Below are 17271 nucleotides of genomic sequence, written 5' to 3' on the forward strand. Positions count from 1 at the left end.
CCTCCTCAGCGGGCTCACACCCACTGGAGCGGAAGGTGTAGGACGGAACTTAGCAAGCGGCCTCCCCGGCCTTTACAACCCTCTTGCTCGTTTCTCCACTTATTTTCTATGTGGATGGTTCTGTAGCCGCCAACCGTTTGGTCCTCTTGGTGGTAGTAGCATCGCGCAACGCTGTCACCGTCAGTTTTCCCTTCTTTGCAGCCGTGCCAAGTAATGGAGGAACAACTAGTTGAGTAGTATCGTATAGAACAAACATGATTTTATGCACCATCTTGCCAAGGCCCTTGTTGTTGCTGCCACCTAGCATGTTTCAACCACCTGATATGAGAAACAATAAACGAATTAGTATGGATGATACAACTTGGTATAAATATATGGATCCTAGTAAAATAAAAAGAGTAAAGCAATAATGCATAAACAACAATACAAGGCATGGAGTTGTTACACGAACCCAAGTTACGGTGGATGAACAACTCGGCAGTTTTGATTGGAAGAATTTGAAGCTTTGAAGTGTTGAAGTATATGTAGATATAATGGAGATATGAAAGAAAGAATTGGGGTTTGATCTTTAAGCGTGAAGAGAAATAAACTCAGCTTAGCAACCTCATTTTCCTTTTGATGGACTCAATCTTCGATCGCTAAAATGAAGAAGGTAGGTCCTTGGCTTGGTGAGCACTAGTCTTCATGAGAAGGGGGAGGTCTCTTTTAATCTCCTTTGTTGCAACCTAAGGAAACTTTCCTGAGATAAGCTAGTTAAAGCATTAACATCCCAAATATGTTGATATTAATTGCCAAAATCCACCAACAAGATTAGATACACTTTTAGCCGCCCCTCCACTAGCCCAATCAAGTTGCCCTTCTTGGAAGTTGGGTCCTCCTACGCTGTGACAACCCTACGAGATGGAGAGAAGACTAACTCCACCCCACCAGCTAACCTAGCTTGGAACTCATTCCACTCAATGAAACTCGAACCGTACTCATTGATAGGAATAGAGATGTGACACATTTCCCAAGCATCCCCTCTAGGACGACAATGCTCATTTGAGTGAAGTCAAAAGAAAGCATCATGAACCATAAGTGACTCAGATGGCTAAGCCCGCCATCAAATAGTAAATACCGATAAACACACAAAAAACATTAGCCTTCACATGGCCACAAATTCCTAAATTTAAAGGGAGGAGATGTGCCACAATTGCCTAATTTTTTCCCAATTCACTCTCTTTCCTTCTTCCTCATCCTCCTTCTTTTGTGTCCATATTCTCCTCTTCATGGCGTCGATGACATGCCACCCCTCTGTTGCATGCTAATGTCGGCCTAATTGTCGTCCACGTGGTCGGCATCGCTCCCTCGCTGGTCGGGCACACCTCCCTACCCGAGTCGACACCTCCACCTAGTTTGGCTGACCTCTAACCTCCTAGCCCCCCTCGGGGCGGAGCCAATGTTGTATCATTGGGTTCAGATGAACCCAATGAAATTTGCCATGTACGTGCATGTTATATACCACATATTAGGCCTGGCCCCAATAAAAAATCAGGCTTGACCCCATCAAGCGCTGCTAACGCCACATGCATAGATAAATAAGAGGCCCAAAAGCCCACTGTCAGGTCTGTTCGTTACTAGATCAATACATGTACATAATTCGACAAGTTATGAAGCAGTAATTTGGGAGATCATTATCCATTTTGTTTCCTTTACTTCTTGTAAAATAGTTCATGAAACGTAGGAGCTCAAATTTTGAGGCTCACAATTTAGCGAAGCATGCTCTTACCCTTGTAGGTGGCCGCCATGTCTGGTTAGGTCATCCGGCGAATCTTCCTTCCATCCCTATAAACATTGTGATGAATTAATAAAGCTTCAGTGAATTGTCTAAAAAAGAGATCAATACATGTAAGATGAATACACGGATGACAGCTGCACGCCTCGTCAATTTTGCAACTTGCCTCGCCTCTCTCTCTCTCTCTCCTGTCTTGACCAGTTTGCTGTTAGCCCTAGCCCGTCGCTCCGGTCCTCACCTCCTAAGACGCCGACGCCTGATAGAATCGATAGTGCCATAGTGGCAATCAACTGTAATTTAATTTGAGGCAACAAGATCACCGCCACATCTCTTTCCTCTGTATGTTCTACCCAATCTAAATCTAATAGCCTGGTATGGGAAACTTTCTTCCCTAATTTTCTAATTCCTTTTCTCCTGGACTTTGATTTATGTAGGCTATGGAAAGATATTTTTCAAAGAAGAGAAGTCGATAACCTAATCCTGATAATGATGCGGGGACATCAAGGTCACCCATTAGATGTAAGCAAAGAGCACAAATGTTGCTTCCAATAGTCTCCCGAAGCCTTCTATCCAGAAAGAGATTAATTTAGATGAGGTTCCCTATGATACAGCTGATCGGAAGAGAATTTCAGAGTTCACAAGAAACCCTAAGAAGCAAGATGAGATTAGGCGACGATATTTAATGAGGGGACCTTACAGGCCGCCGTCTACTTTTGTTTATCCACATAGAGACATTGGAGATACTCCATGAAGGTTTAATCCAGAATAGTTTAAAGATTATGGTCGTTGGCTTGAGTATAGTGATAAGGTGCATAAGGCCTTTTGTTTGTGTTGCTATATTTTCAGAGATAACAATGAGGGACAAGCTGGGAGTGATTCATTTGGAATTAATGGTTGAAATGGTTGGAACAAGAAAAGTAGGTTGGATAAGGTACCCATGAGGGTAAAGATAATGTTAATAGCTTTCATAATGTAGCAGTAAAACGATGTGATGCTTTGATGAATCAAGATCAATCAATTCAGGTTGCCTCGATAAGCAAACTAATCTTACAAAAAAGCAAAATTGATTTCGTCTTAATGCTTCAATTGATTCAGTTAGATACTTGTTGCATCAAGGCTTAGCTTTCCGAGGCCATGACGAATCAGAAGAGTCAAAAAACAAGAGGAAATTTTGAGAGTTAGTAAAGACTTTGGCAAATTAGAATGATGATATACGGAAGGTAGTTCTTGAGAATGCTCCACAAAATTGCAAGCGGGTATGTGGAGATATTTAGAAGGAAATTGCCAACTATTTTGCCAAGGTAACATCGTCATTAAATTATATTTCCTACCATTTTTGTTGTCTCACAAGTTACACTAATTTCTAATGATCCCCTTATATTTGTGCATAGATAACTTTGAATTCTATTGTTTAAGAAACTAGAGCTGATGTGTTCAGCTTGTTGATTGATGAGGCTGTTGATGTGTCTGACAAAGAGGAAATGACAGTTGGTTTGAGATATCTTAGCAAGCGTGGATTTATCATTGAATGGTTAGTTGGAGTTGTACATGTGCAAGAAACATCGGCAATATGTCTTCATGCCGCACTTCAAAAATTATTCACCGATATTGGTTTAAGCATAAAACAAGTCAGATGACAATGTTATGACGGGGCTAGCAATATGCATGGCGAGTTCAATGGCTTGAAAGCAAAGATTTTGCAACAGAATAAGTCATCCTATTATGTGCATTGTTTTTCTCACCAACTCCACTTTGTTATTGTAGCAGTACCAAAGAAGCATGAAGATATTGTAGATTTTTTCTACATGATCTCCATTTTATTTAATGCAGTTGGAGCTTCTTGCAAAAGAAAGGACATGATTAGAGAGAAACATCAAGAGGATGTAATAAAAGCCATAGGTAGTGGGCAAATTAGCACTGGCAGAGGGTTAAATCAAGATCAAACTCTTCAGAGAGCTGGTGACACATGTTGGGGCTTGTTGGGGAACGTAGCATGCAATTTCAAAAAAATTCCTATGATCACGCAAGATCTATCTAGGAGATGCATAGCAACGAGAGGGGGAGAGTGTGTCCATGTACCCTCCGAAAGCGGAAGCGTTTGACAACGCGATTGATGTAGTCGAACTTCTTCTTGTTTCGACCGATCAAGCACCGAATGTACGGCACCTTTGAGTTCTGCACACGTTCAGCTCGATGACGTCCCTCGAACTCTTGATCCAGCAAAGTATCAAGGGAGAGTTCCGTCAGCATGACGGCGTGGTGACGGTTATGGTGAAGTGATCCGCGCAGGGCTTAGTCTAAGCACTATGTGAGTATGACCGGAGGCGTAAACTATGGAGGGGGGCGCCGCACACGGCTAACAATGTTTGTTGTGTGTTCTAGCGGTGCCCCCCTTCATATATATAGGTTGGAGGGGAGGAGAGGCATCCAAGGGGGCACCCCAAGTAGGAGGAATCCTACTTGGGGTCCTCTCAATTCGGCCTCCCACCTTTCCTATTCCTATTCGGAGTAGGAAGGCAAGAGGGGGAGGGGGGAATTCTATTCCCTTTTTCCTTTCCTCCTTCCCCTTTTATAATCCAATTTGGCCAGCCCATATGAGGGAGGCGCACCAGCCCCTTAGGGGCTGGTCTGTCCCTCTCTTGGCCCATTAGGCCCATATAGTTTGCCGGGGGTTACCGAAACCCCTTCCGGTGACCCGATACGTACCTAGTACCCCCAGAACACTTCCGGTGTCCGAATACTACCATCCTATATATGAATCTTTACCTCTCGACCATTTCGAGACTCCTCATCATGTTTGTGATCTCATCCGGGACTTCGAACAACATTCGGTCACCAAATTACATAACTCATATAATACAAAATCCGCTTCCAGCGTGCGGTTGACCGGGCTGCCATCACAATAATCTAGGGTTTGCATATGCTCTAGCATTCATTCTTGTTCTTGGTCTTGCTTGTTCTCCCTGGATCTCACTGCTTCCTTCCTACCCCCGGTAGCAAAAGTCACGAGATTAGTTATTTAAAACGGGCCTTATGCCTTGGATTGCTTTGGCCCATTTGACTGGATTCCCAGTATGGCACCTTGCCCATAAAAGCGAACTACTAACTTCGGTGAAGGAAGAAGCAAGTTCGTCATCGAACGTTAAGCGTGCGGACCCTACGGGTTCGAGAACTATGTAGAGATGACCGAGACACTTCTCCGGTCAATAACCAATAGCAGAACCTGGATGCTCATATTGGCTCCTACATATTCTACGAAGATCTTTATCGGTAGAACCGTAATGACAACATACGTTATTCCCTTTGTCATCGGTATGTTACTTGCCCGAGATTTGGTCGTCGGTATCTTCATACCTAGTTCAATCTCGTTACCAGAAAGTCTCTTTACCTGTTCCGTAATACATCATCCCGCAACTAACTCATTAGTCACTTTGCTGGCAAGGCTTCTTATGATGTACATTACCGAGAGGGCCTAGAGATACCTCTCCGATACTCAGAGTGACAAATCCTAATCTCGATCTATGCCAACCCAACAAACACCTTCGGATATACCTGTAGAGAATCTTTATAATCACCCAATTACGTTGTGACGTTTGATAGCACACAAGGTATTCCTCCGGTATCGGGGAGTTGCATAATCTCATAGTCGAAGGAATATGTATTTGACATGAAGAAAGCAATAGCAATAAAACTGAACGATCAACATGCTAAGCTAACGGATGGGTCTTGTCCATCACATCATTCTTCTAATGATGTGACCCCGTTCATCAAATGACAACATATGTCTATGGTTAGGAAACTTAACCATCTTTGATTAACGAGCTAGTCCAGTAGAGGCTTACTAGGGACACAATGTTTTGTCTATGTATCCACACATGTATCAAGTACAATTCTAGCATGGATAATAAACATTTATCATGATATAAGTAAATATAAAATAACAACTTTATTATTACCTCTAGGGCATATTTCCTTCAGGGCTCACACTACAGAACTCTCTCAAGTCTAGTGACGTTGTTCCCTGCAACCATGTATGTTCTAAAATATGTGGATGAAGAAGGAAAAATGAAAAGAAAAGCCGTGCACGTGGTCTTGTAGCATATTTCGAGACCTTTGATTTTGTGTTTTATTTGCACATGATGCTGGATATATTAGGAAATGCAAATACTTTGTCACGTTCCTTGCAAAAGAATGATCAAGACATCCTTAATTCCAGGTTATGTGTGAAGTCAACAAGGAATGAGCTACAAGAACTAAGGGAGAATGGATGGGACTCACTGATACAAAAAGGCATATTCATTTTGTGAAGAACATCACATTGAGAACGCGAATATGCTGGAGCAATATATCAATCGACACAAACCAAGAAAAAAACTAATAAGACAAACCTCCAACATTACCGAGTAGAGTGTCTTAATTCCGTTATTGACTGCAACTTCAAGAGTTTGATGATCGTTTCAATGAGGTAAGTTCCGCATTACTTGCCCACATGGCTTTATCAACCCAAAAGATGGATTTGTCGCTTTTAACTTGGATAGCTTGGTGAAGCTAGCCGAGTTTTATCCAGATGATTTTGATTCGAAAAAATGGATGATCTTGGTCCTGAACTACACATTGATAATGTGTGAGCGGATGAAAGGTTTGCTAATTTGGACGGGATTGCTGATCTTGCTAAATAAATATGTTACTTTTCCTTTGGTCTATCATCTTCTAAAGCTAGTATTGGTATTCCCAGTTACCAAAACATCCACGGAGAGATGCTTTCGGCTATGAATGTTGTCAAGAAAAATGCTAGTGATCAGTTCATGAGTGATTGTCTAATTTGCTATGTGGAGAAAGAGATGTTTTCTCCCATTAGTAATGATGTTGTGCTTGACCTTTTTAAGGCAATGAAAAATCGAAAAGGCACGATTCGGAATGTGAGTGACTTTACATTATTCTTTCACATGATGTCACTTCTATTTTAAACTTGCCAACCTAACTTGTTATTTTCTTCTATGTTTTTAGAAAGATGAGAAGTTGGATATGAAATATGAAGTTTATCTGGTACTACTTTATTTATAATATGTAAACGAGTGATTTTATAATTTCAAGCGATTGGTATGTTATGCACTCTTCAATTTTAAAGTAACAAATATATGCGATGAGTGATACCATATTCATATTCATTGTGATTTATTTGATTGATATGGAATTTTCACAACCACTCCCTCCGTTCCCAAATGTAAGCCTTTTTAAAGATTCCAACAAGTGACTACATATGAAATAAAATGAGTGAATCTACACTCTAAAATATGTCTACAATGTTAAAGATTTCAACAAATGACTACATATGAAGTAAAATGTTATATTCCATTTGAAATGTCTAAAAAGACTTATATTTAGAAACAAAGGGAGTGGTTAGGCCAAGGACGGCCGTCATCCCCGTCTCCTGCTTGGACGACTGAACTGTTTTTCTTTTTCAGTTGTCCTAGGATTAGCAAACGCGAAATTTAAAAAATCTGAACTGCGATGTTCATACGAGGCACCCGGCACAGCCACCTCTTCACCTACTCTTGGCCTGCTGGCCAGTTGGCCATCCATCCATGTAACTCTCGAGGGGCACACAAGCGACGCGTCACAGTGCTGACTTGCCGTGAGAAGAGAAGTGCAGAAAAAAAAGGGTATGGCTCAGATACCTTATCCAGCACCCTCCAATGGCCACACGCCATGAGCACACCGCGAAATCCCGCTCCCCTCCTCCACTAACCTCGCATTCCCGCGCCCCCACCATATCCCCCACGTCACCACCCCCCTATATACCCACAACACCAAACACCACGTAGTACGTAGCGCCTACCGAGATCAAGAACTCGCCGCGCGTTGGTCCTTGAGCTTGAGCACCCACACAGCTCCAGCGAAGGAGGAGGACCATGGCCGCCTCGACCGCCGCCGTGCTGTCCCCGCCCACCGTGGCCGGGCTCCGCCTGGCGCCGTCCCCGCGCGCGGCCGTCTCGTTCCGGGGGGCCTCGTCGTCGGCGGCGAGGCGGTCCGTGGCGGCGCGGGCGGCGCTGGAGCCGTCGGTGGTGATCAGCCTCAGCACGGGGCTGTCGCTGGTGATGGGCCGCTTCGTCTTCTTCAACTTCCAGCGGGAGAACGTGGCCAAGCAGGTCCCCGAGCAGAACGGCAAGACCCACTTCGAGGCCGGCGACGAGCGCGCCAAGGAGTTCGCCGGCATCCTCAAGTCCAACGACCCCGTCGGCTTCAACCTCGTCGACGTCCTCGCCTGGGGCTCCATCGGCCACATCGTCGCCTACTACATCCTCGCCACCACCAGCAACGGATACGACCCACCCTTCTTCGGCTGATCCGTCCCACGTCTCCCCTGCCTGCCCGCCTGCGTGCCGGCCGGAGCGGCTTGCTGTTGTAATCTGCCGTGTTTTCATTAGTTCTATATTATACGCTGATGGTGTACTATCATGTTTGTATGTATGTGAGGTGGTGAAAGATTGATTAATCTGGACAAGTAGTGCAACCGCGTGTGTGTATTCAGTGCCACATGAATGATTTTATCTCTCTCTTTTCCCCATAGTAGAAAAGCAATTTTAGTGTATGTGCGTAGATCCACCGTCTGTGGTTGCTTTGAGATCAGTGCTACTTTTGTCTTTTGACTTTTTCAGAATTTGTCTTGTTTCAAAGCGCACGGACAGTGAAACAAGAAAAAAAACATTTGAAACGAGGTGACTTTTTTTTCTCAGAAAACTTTTGATTTATTCATCTTCAATTATAGTAGTACAATGAATATTAAAAATAATAAAAATTACATCCAGATCCGCAAACCACCTAGAACAACTACAAACACTGAAGCGAGTCGAAGACACACCGCCGTCATTGCCCCACCCTTGCCGGAACCAAACAAAACTTATTATAGTAGACAACCGGGAAGTCGTTCTGCTAAGACCCCATAGAACCAGCGTAACAGAACAACAACCACCGTCGATGAAGTGTAGCGTAGATCAAAAGGAACAAACCCCAAAACACGTGAACGTTGACAAACAACTAGATCCGAGCAAATTCATCAAAATAGATCTACCGGAGACACACCTCCACATGTCCACCAATAATACTAGACACATCATCAGGACAACGAATCCATGCACGGTAGAGAAGCCAATCTCAACATCCGTAGTTATACTCCTGTTTTTTTTACAGGCAATTGACATGCGTACACATTTTTTGTTCGCAAGCACCCTGATTTACGATCCATCTTATCATCAATATGATTACTTAGGGCATCTTCAGGAGTTGTAAGATAGGTGTTGATAAATTTGCCACCTAGTATATAGTGATGATGTGGCATGTATTAAATATGAAGAGACAACAAAGTTGTATGTAGATTAACCAACAACATTTGTACAAGCTCCAAAGTGAAATAGAGAGCAATCACAATTATTTTCTCACCATCTATTGGATAGCTTACATACAACCCATCGGAGTAGTTGTATGATAGCTTGTTTGTTTTTTGATTAAATGATAGCTTGTTTGTTGATGACATGGACATTTTATCAATAAGACTAACATACAATCTGTTGGAGATGCACTTACCAGATGTAGACTTTAGCTGCCAACTGAATCAGTACTATCATCAATATGATTACTTGCCAGTTACCAAACGTAGACTTTAGCTGCCAACTGAATCATGAGACAGTTATGTTCTCCACGTGACAGTTATGTTCAGTATGTATGCCCCAGAAAAATTGCATAACTGCTTCATGACTTGCACAGGCACAGCACATCCAAAGAGCAACAGGGAAGAAGATGACAGCACGAGCACTAGTACACTTGGATGTTGGAATTCATTAACATTTCCAGGATACAGCGAAGAGAGAACCAGCAACAAGATTTGTGAATAAGTACAGTAAAGTGATGGTAACTAGCAAAATCTGAGTTGATGTTACAAACAGAAAATTTATAAGGCCACCAATGCCTAATAGATTACAGGAAGTAACTTTTCAATAATGTCTACACAGAGGCTCATCCGCAGAGAAATTTTCTAACCTCATCAAGTAGGTACAAATTCGGGGGGAGAGGGCAAGAACCGCACGACGAACGTCCACACTGCGATGCACAGCAGCACTAACTGAACCGAACAAAAAAGTGAAGCTCGACTCGCTCCGGCCTGCAGCTTCAGGACCTCTGAAGCGATTGAGAGCTCTTTGCACTGTGACTCTAGCTTCTCCACCAAATCCTCTAGCGTCCTCGCTCTGTTCTCGGTGTGCCGAAGCTTGACCTCCAGCTGTTTGTGATCCTCGGACAGAGTCTTCTGAGCTTCTTGAAGAGCGCCCTGACCCTCAGTCTGGGGCTGCCAAGCATCTGAAGCTCTTTTCAGGATGAAGCACTGGATATCGGCCTCCATCTTCTCCATGAGCAGTTGATCAACTTCAGACTGTAGGGAAAGTAGCTTGCTATTGTATAGCGCGGTTTCCCCTGGTTTTGTCTTGTTGAGTGTATCAAGTTCAAGTATTCTCGAATCCTTCTCGTCGATGAGAAGGGAAGCTTCTTCCAGCTTGGACTCTAGAAGCTTCAACTTTTCACTTATTTCTTCTGAAAAATCTTCGCAATTGGGTGAACTGCTCCATTCATTTTCATCGGAATTGTCTGTGGAATTGTCACTGCTTTCTTTCCCGATTTCCACAAACATTTGGAGCTCTGCAGAAATATGCAGAAGCAAACAGTTATTGCAAACAACACTTTGACCGAAGCAAAAGATGGTTTCATGTTTTCAACAAAACATTTTCGTCCAGCTGCAATGATACGGCAACAGAGCACTCACGAATTTATAATAGGAAATGGACCAAGGAAACTTCCCAGAACATGGAGGGCAAGCAGATGCTTTTACACATTTTTTTATGCTATAATGGCTGCTACTGAAACTACTAGGAAATAAGCTTGTGGACTGCGGAGTACAAATTTTCTTTCTTAAAACTAGGAGATGAAGCAGACCACTTAATCTGATATGAAATATACATTAAAAAAATTGCCACAGAGAATATAATGATATAAAACACGAGATCTTTTCACATGAAATGGGAAAGTCCACAATGGCAGTAATTAATTGCCAGAGCATTGAACTAATGTACTACCTCTGTAAACTAATATAAGAGCGTTTAGATCACTAAAGTCACCACTTAACTGTTGATAGTCTGATGTGTTAAACAGCAAAAAAGAACATGCATACTGCATTCCTTTTTAAACAAGCATTGTTATCACTGTTAACACCTCGCCTTAAACCTAAACTGGAATAAAATATCAATAAGGACTGTTTTAGCAGGATTTCCCAACATAATGTGAGCCAAGTTCTACACCAGGTTTGCCATATTTTTCCATGGGAGCAAGCTCATTGAAAAGTGGAGACGCGCCCTCCCCTGTAGCCATTATATTATTATAACAACCGTAGCCTCCATTCCCTCTTCCGCCACCATTGTTGTGTATTCACGCCACAGCTGACACCCTCACGTCGCTAAGTAGCATTGATGTGTCCCAACTTCTAACTCGCAATCATGTCTGCTATTTCACTGGAAGTTCATCAACTCCATTACTACAAGTAATTTCTTCTTCGCCGGGTTCTTTTCCTATCAGAGATCAACTTCTCTTCTCTTCCATTTCAATTCTTACTACAAGCTGGACATGTTGATGAAACATGGGTTACTAAAACATCAACTTCTCTTCCATTTCAACTCTGTTAATGAAATGACTCACTATCGCCAGGCTTCCATGAGGGAAACGGAAAAAAAATCAGCATTCAGGTTCTCCTCTCGGGAAGGCTTAACAAATTAAATTCAACTGTGATTTTCAGTGAAATCAATAGGCAGGAAATGCAAAACTGGTTTCTTTTTTCGCAATGGCCAAAAGGTGACTTGTGCACAACTAGGAACCTCATTGCACAAGTCACTGCATCAAAGGGGCCAAGCATATGGGTGGGGTGGTGGCGTACCAAGAAGAGAAAGAGACTGATGTAACCACATCTTGGAGATCCAACATGAGAGCGAAGCAGCAGCAACAGGTTAGGAGAATGACCAGTTTTCCCTAATAATGGCTATTGAAGATGATACGCTTTCTTCAGAATTGACATGTTACTGAATCCACAACACTTGGTATGACCGAAGCATGAGGCCAAAGTGGATTAAACTTGTCAAAATTAGTATCTAGGATCCTCTACAAACATCATGGATGTATGTCTTGTCCCATTTATTGTTGATCACTATGATACATCAAGCTTTCAGTTATTTCCAGCTAATAAAGTAGGCCGTTTTAGGAAACCAAACGGTTTAATCTCAAAATGAATAGCTGAACAAAAATACTCGGTAGTAGTAGAAATTCTGAACTACGCCCTCTAAGGTCTAAGATGGTAAGTAGGCTATGTGAAATGCAAATTTCCATGTCAAATAGTAACAACCACCTGCTTGATCTAATGGAATAAACTCGTTAGCTCATCAAGCTAAAGCGAAAGGGATTTTTTACGAGAATAAACTGAAGGGGGGGTTATATAATCATACCATTCTCAAGTGCTTCTTGTGCTGACTGAAGCATCGAAATTGAGTCGGCGTACGGATCAAGACCTGAATGGGTCCCTCCATTCTCACCCTTGCCGATGCTCCCTTCATGAAATCCATGATCATGGGAATACAAATCACCATTCCCCATTGCCATTCTCCCTACTGCACTCCCATTCTCCTTATAGAAACCTCCAGCTGCAGATCGCAAGTGCTCACTTGGAGCTTCATCGTCGCTGTGGTCGCCATCAGTGTAGAGAAACTTGTGAACGCCATTACTGCTGATGCCAGCGCTTGATTTTCGGGCGTGAGCAGCGCCAGTGCTGCGGAGGTCAGATTCGACGCTGGAGCGCGAGTTCTCCGGCTCCACCGTGGAGGAGGCCGCAGAGACGGCGCGCGCACCCGCGCCGCGGGCCCGTGCGGTACGGAGGTTCTTGGCGTGAGCGGCGGCGCCGGGGGCGCGGGACCGCGCCCTGTCGCGGTCGCGGCCGAAGCCGGCGAGCGAGAAGTCGTGGCGCGGGAGCGCGGTGGAGGACTTGCTGGTCCGGTCGTCGCTGTTGTCCGAGTCGGCGCCGCCGGCGCCCACCGAGAAGCCGGCGGACGCGATCAGGAGGCCAAGATCCGGGTCCAGACTAGTCAGAGCCGGAGCTGGGGACGGCGACGGAGGCGCCTCCGGCGGCACGAAGCTGGACTCGACCGACGCGACCGGACTATCCTCCTCGGCCGCCGCCTCCTGCTTCCCCTTGGGCGCGTCGGCGCCGACGGGGAGACGGCGCTTATGGAGCTGCGCCAGGTCGACCTCAGCGCTAGCAGCGCCAGCGGCGGCTGAGGCGGCGACGGGGCCCGCGGGGGAGCCGCCGTCGTCGTCGTGGTGCTCGCGGGGGATACGGCGCCACCGGCGGAGGCCGCGGCCCTTGGCGGCCGGGCGACCCGGCGGGGAGAGCGGCGGCGGCGACTCGCCGACGGAGCCGACGCTGTTGGCGCCGGAGTCCATGCCGTCCGTCCGGCGCCAATTGGCGTCAACGGCGGCGGCCCTGGGAGGCGGATGGGATCAGGGAGCTGGGAGGGGGGCGCGCTGTGGTTGTCGGGAGCGCATGGCGGGGCTATGAGGATCGGGGATTCCCGGGATTCGATCTCGGACCCGGAGATCCAACCGAGGAGTGGAAGTGGGGAGGAAGCAGGGGGAGGGGAGTAAAGAAAACAGGGGAGGGGAATGGAGTTTTCCTTATCGTTATGGTCGTTCTGGCAGCAGCTTCTATGATGCCTGTCTTCTCTACTTGATTACGCAATCTACCAAGATCAATTCATTACTGCCTATCGAGCACCGTCGGATCGGGACAATCGAGCGGGGGCAGGAGGAGGCGCGAGCTAGGCGGCCGGCGAGGGCGACGGCGACGGCTAGACGGCTAATGCGGCCAGGTGCCCTGGTGTATGTCATGGCCTCATCGGTTTCTACATCATTCTACCAGACAGACACAGATCATGGAGAGTTTTATAAGGTCGGATCCACCTTTTAGAGAAAAAAAATAGACCCTCTTACCTGGTGAACGTTCGCCAAAGAGAGTGGCATATGCAAACGATTTCGTGGCAGTTTTAGTTGTGAGGAAGTGACGAGGGGTGGCATTTCCTTCAGACGACATGGTAGTTTCTTCGTCGAGAAGGTAATTTTCGTTTGAAAACTGTCGCCGTTTGATCTTTCCTCATAACTAAATCTGCTATCAAATGATGTTCGCTTGCCAAGCCTTCTAGATGAAGGTAAACGTTCTGCATCGGCTGACCGGCTATGTCTCTTGCCGGTCGCGCACGAACCGCCCGATCGGGGGCAAGATCGCGCAGCGACATGTGGCTTTGTGGCTCACACGCGCCGCCTTATGCTCTGAGGTGTTACTCTCCTTCACTTGTTTCCTTGCATGAACGCAATCCCTTCTCTCTTGTTTCTCTTCTTCTCCAACAAACTACGTATCTCATGCCTACCTCCTGTCGGGGCAGACCACGCACTACCATGACAGGCGTTCACTGAGCTTGACCCCCTCCTCTCTCTACCTCCGCATGAGGGCCGATGTTGCTCTCCCACCTTCCCATCTCATGTCGCAACCACGTGTTGGGGATGTTGGGACCGCTGGACGAGGATGTCGCGACCTTCCAATTGTGACGGAGACCCATCCGGTGATGCTGGGACCGTCTACCGAGGATGTCGCGACCGGTAGCGGTGCAATAACGGCGAGCGGCGGTTTGCTGGGATTGGCACTGCGAGTCCGGCAATACCAAATGTTGCGATCCAGATGTTGGAACCTGCAACATCAACTACCGGAACCGCCTCGTCGAACGTCGCGACCGGTTGATGAGTCCAATCAGGCATCCCATTTTACTTCTTGTTTTGCGTCGTACTCGTGGGATTTTCAAGATTTTATTGCATTTGCACACTCTTTTTGGCTTATTCTTTCAAGATCCTAATGAAGAAGGAGATTCGAGTTATTAAAGAAAGATACATCAATACAAAGGGTGAAAATCACACTTATTGGCGTGATAATAACCTACCATACGAAGCATCAATCAAATGGGAGAAAATCAGTTGTGCAGGCACTTTCAGAGGCGAAGACAACATCTGGTATGAGCATGCCCACTCGTCGGCGCCGCCACCCTCTGATCAACTACTTCAACTCCATGCCTTTGGATCGCACAGACGACACACAAAGAGATCAGAACATGCACCAGAACCAAGAACCCTAGCCTCAGAAGGGGTTTGGAAGGGTATTGACAGAAGGGCTCCATGACGGAGCTAAGTCCGGCGGATCTTGGGGTTGGGGATCCCGAGCTAGGAGATTGGACGTGATGGTAACACGGAATGCTACTCGGCCAAGCAACGCTTGATATCCACTTCGAAAGGACCATGTAGAAGCTCAATGATTTGATACGATTGTTATTCGAAGTTTCGAATACCACGACCAACATGAACCTTCCTGTGCAGTGGATTTCCTTTCCCGGGATGATTCCCTTAAACATTGTTTTACCGGGCTGGATGCGCCTGCTACCTCTTGAGCACTGTGTTAGTTTTCCCTTGAAGAGGAAAGGGTGATGCAGCAAAGTAGCATAAGTATTTCCCTCAGTTTTTGAGAACCAAGGTATCAATTCAGTAGGAGACTACACGCAAGTCACCTCGCACCTACACAAACAAATAAGACTGCTACCTCTTGAGCACTGTGTTGGTTTTCCCTTGAAGAGGAAAGGGTGATGCAGCAAAGTAGCATAAGTATTTCCCTCAGTTTTTGAGAACCAAGGTATCAATTCAGTAGGAGACTACACGCAAGTCACCTCGCACCTACACAAACAAATAAGAACCTCGCAACCAACGCGATAAAGGGGTTGTCAATCCCTTCATGGTCACTTACGAGAGTGAGATCTGATAGAGATAATAAGATAAATATTTTTGGTATTTTTATTATATGGATTGGAAAATAAAGATTGCGAAATAAAATAGATTGGAAACTTATATGATGGAATAGACCCGGGGGCCATAGGTTTCACTAGTGGCTTCTCTCAAGATAGCATAAGTATTACGATGGGTAAACAAATTACTGTCGAGCAATTGATAGAAAAGTGCATAATTATGAGAATATTTAGGCATGATCATGTATATAGGCATCACGTCCGCGACAAGTAGACCGAAACGATTCTGCATCTACTACTATTACTCCACACATCGACCGCTATCCAGCATGCATCTAGAGTATTAAGTTCATAAGAACAGAGTAACGCATTAGGCAAGATGACATGATGTAGAGGGATAAACTCAAGCAATATGATATAAACCCCATCTTTTTATCCTCGATGGCAACAATACAATACGTGCCTTGCTGCCCCTGTTGTCACTGGGAAAGGACACCGCAAGATTGAACCCAAAGCTACGCACTTCTCCCATTGCAAGAAAGATCAATCTAGCAGGCCAAACCAAACTGATAATTCGAAGAGACTTGCAAATATAACAAATCATACATAAAAGATTTCAGAGATGAATCAAATATTGTTCATAGATAATCTTGATCATAAACCCACAATTCATCGGATCTCGACAAACACACCGCAAAAAGAATTACATCGAATAGATCTCCAAGAAGATCGAGGAGAACTTTGTATTGAGATCCAAAGAGAGAGAAGAAGTCATCTAGCTAATAACTATGGACCCGAAGGTCTGTGGTAAACTACTCACACATCATCGGAGAGGCTATGGTGTTGATGTAGAAGCCCTCCGTGATTGATTCCCCCTTCGGCGGAGCTCCGGAAAAGGCCCCAAAATGGGATCTCTTGGGTACAAAAGGTTGCGGCGGTGGAAATAGGGTTTCGTGGTGCTCCTGGATGTTTTTGGGGTATATGGATATATATAGGAGGAAGAAGTAGGTCAGTGGAGCTGCGAGGGGCCCACGAGGGTGGGAGCGCCCAGGGGGGCATGCGCGCCTCCCTGCCTCGTGGCCTCCTCGCTCCTTTCTTGACGTCTACTTCAAGTCCCCTGGATCACGTTTGTTCCAAAAATAACTCACCCGAAGGTTTCATTCCGTTTGATATTCCTTTTCTGCGAAACACTGAAATAGACAAAAAAACAGCAATTTGCACTGGACCTTGGGTTAGCAGGTTAGTCCCCAAAAAAATATAAAAGTGTATAATAAAGCCCATTAAACATCCAAAATAGATAATATAATAGCATGGAACAATCAAAAATTATAGATACATTGGAGACGTATCAAGCATCCCCAAGCTTAGTTCCTGCTCGTCATCGAGTAGGTAAATGATAAAAATAGAATTTTTGATTTGGAATGCTATGTAGCATAATTCTCAATGTAATTTTCTTTATTGTGGCATGAGTATTCAGATCCGAAAGATTCAAGACAAAAGTTTAATATTGACATAAAAATAATAATACTTCAAGCATACTAACTAAGCAATCATGTCTTCTCAAAATAACATGGCCAA

The 17271-nt window shown here is 45.0% G+C and overlaps 2 protein-coding genes across 2 annotated transcripts; one reads left to right on the plus strand and one right to left on the minus strand.

Moving 5' to 3' along the window:
- Nucleotides 1–7586: 7586 nt before the first annotated feature.
- PSAG (photosystem I subunit G) lies at nucleotides 7587–8279 on the plus strand. Its single transcript, XM_048674759.2, has one exon. The coding sequence runs from the start codon at nucleotides 7687–7689 to the stop codon at nucleotides 8119–8121; it is 435 nt and encodes a 144-aa protein (XP_048530716.2). The 5' UTR covers nucleotides 7587–7686; the 3' UTR covers nucleotides 8122–8279.
- Nucleotides 8280–9572: 1293 nt separating this feature from the next.
- On the minus strand, nucleotides 9573–13751 carry LOC125509737 (uncharacterized). Its single transcript, XM_048674760.2, has 2 exons — nucleotides 12310–13751; nucleotides 9573–10462 (listed from the first exon to the last, which is right to left on the minus strand). Exons 1-2 carry the CDS (start codon nucleotides 13298–13300, stop codon nucleotides 9816–9818), a joined length of 1638 nt encoding a protein of 545 aa, XP_048530717.2. The 5' UTR covers nucleotides 13301–13751; the 3' UTR covers nucleotides 9573–9815.
- Between the last annotated feature and the right edge of the window lie 3520 nt (nucleotides 13752–17271).

The sequence above is a fragment of the Triticum urartu genome, chromosome 5A (genome assembly GCF_056163025.1).
Source record: "Triticum urartu cultivar PI428250 chromosome 5A, HENAU_Tu73, whole genome shotgun sequence".
In the NCBI taxonomy this organism is placed as follows: domain Eukaryota; kingdom Viridiplantae; phylum Streptophyta; class Magnoliopsida; order Poales; family Poaceae; genus Triticum; species Triticum urartu.

Coding starts and splice junctions, on each gene's coding strand:
- PSAG (XM_048674759.2), top strand. CDS start 7,687: ATGGCCGCCTCGACCGCCGCCGTGCTGTCCCCGCCCACCGTGGCCGGG.
- LOC125509737 (XM_048674760.2), bottom strand. CDS start 13,300: ATGGACTCCGGCGCCAACAGCGTCGGCTCCGTCGGCGAGTCGCCGCCG. Junction 10,463..12,309: donor ACAAGAAGCACTTGAGAATG/GTATGATTATAT, acceptor ATATTTCTGCAG/AGCTCCAAATGTTTGTGGAA.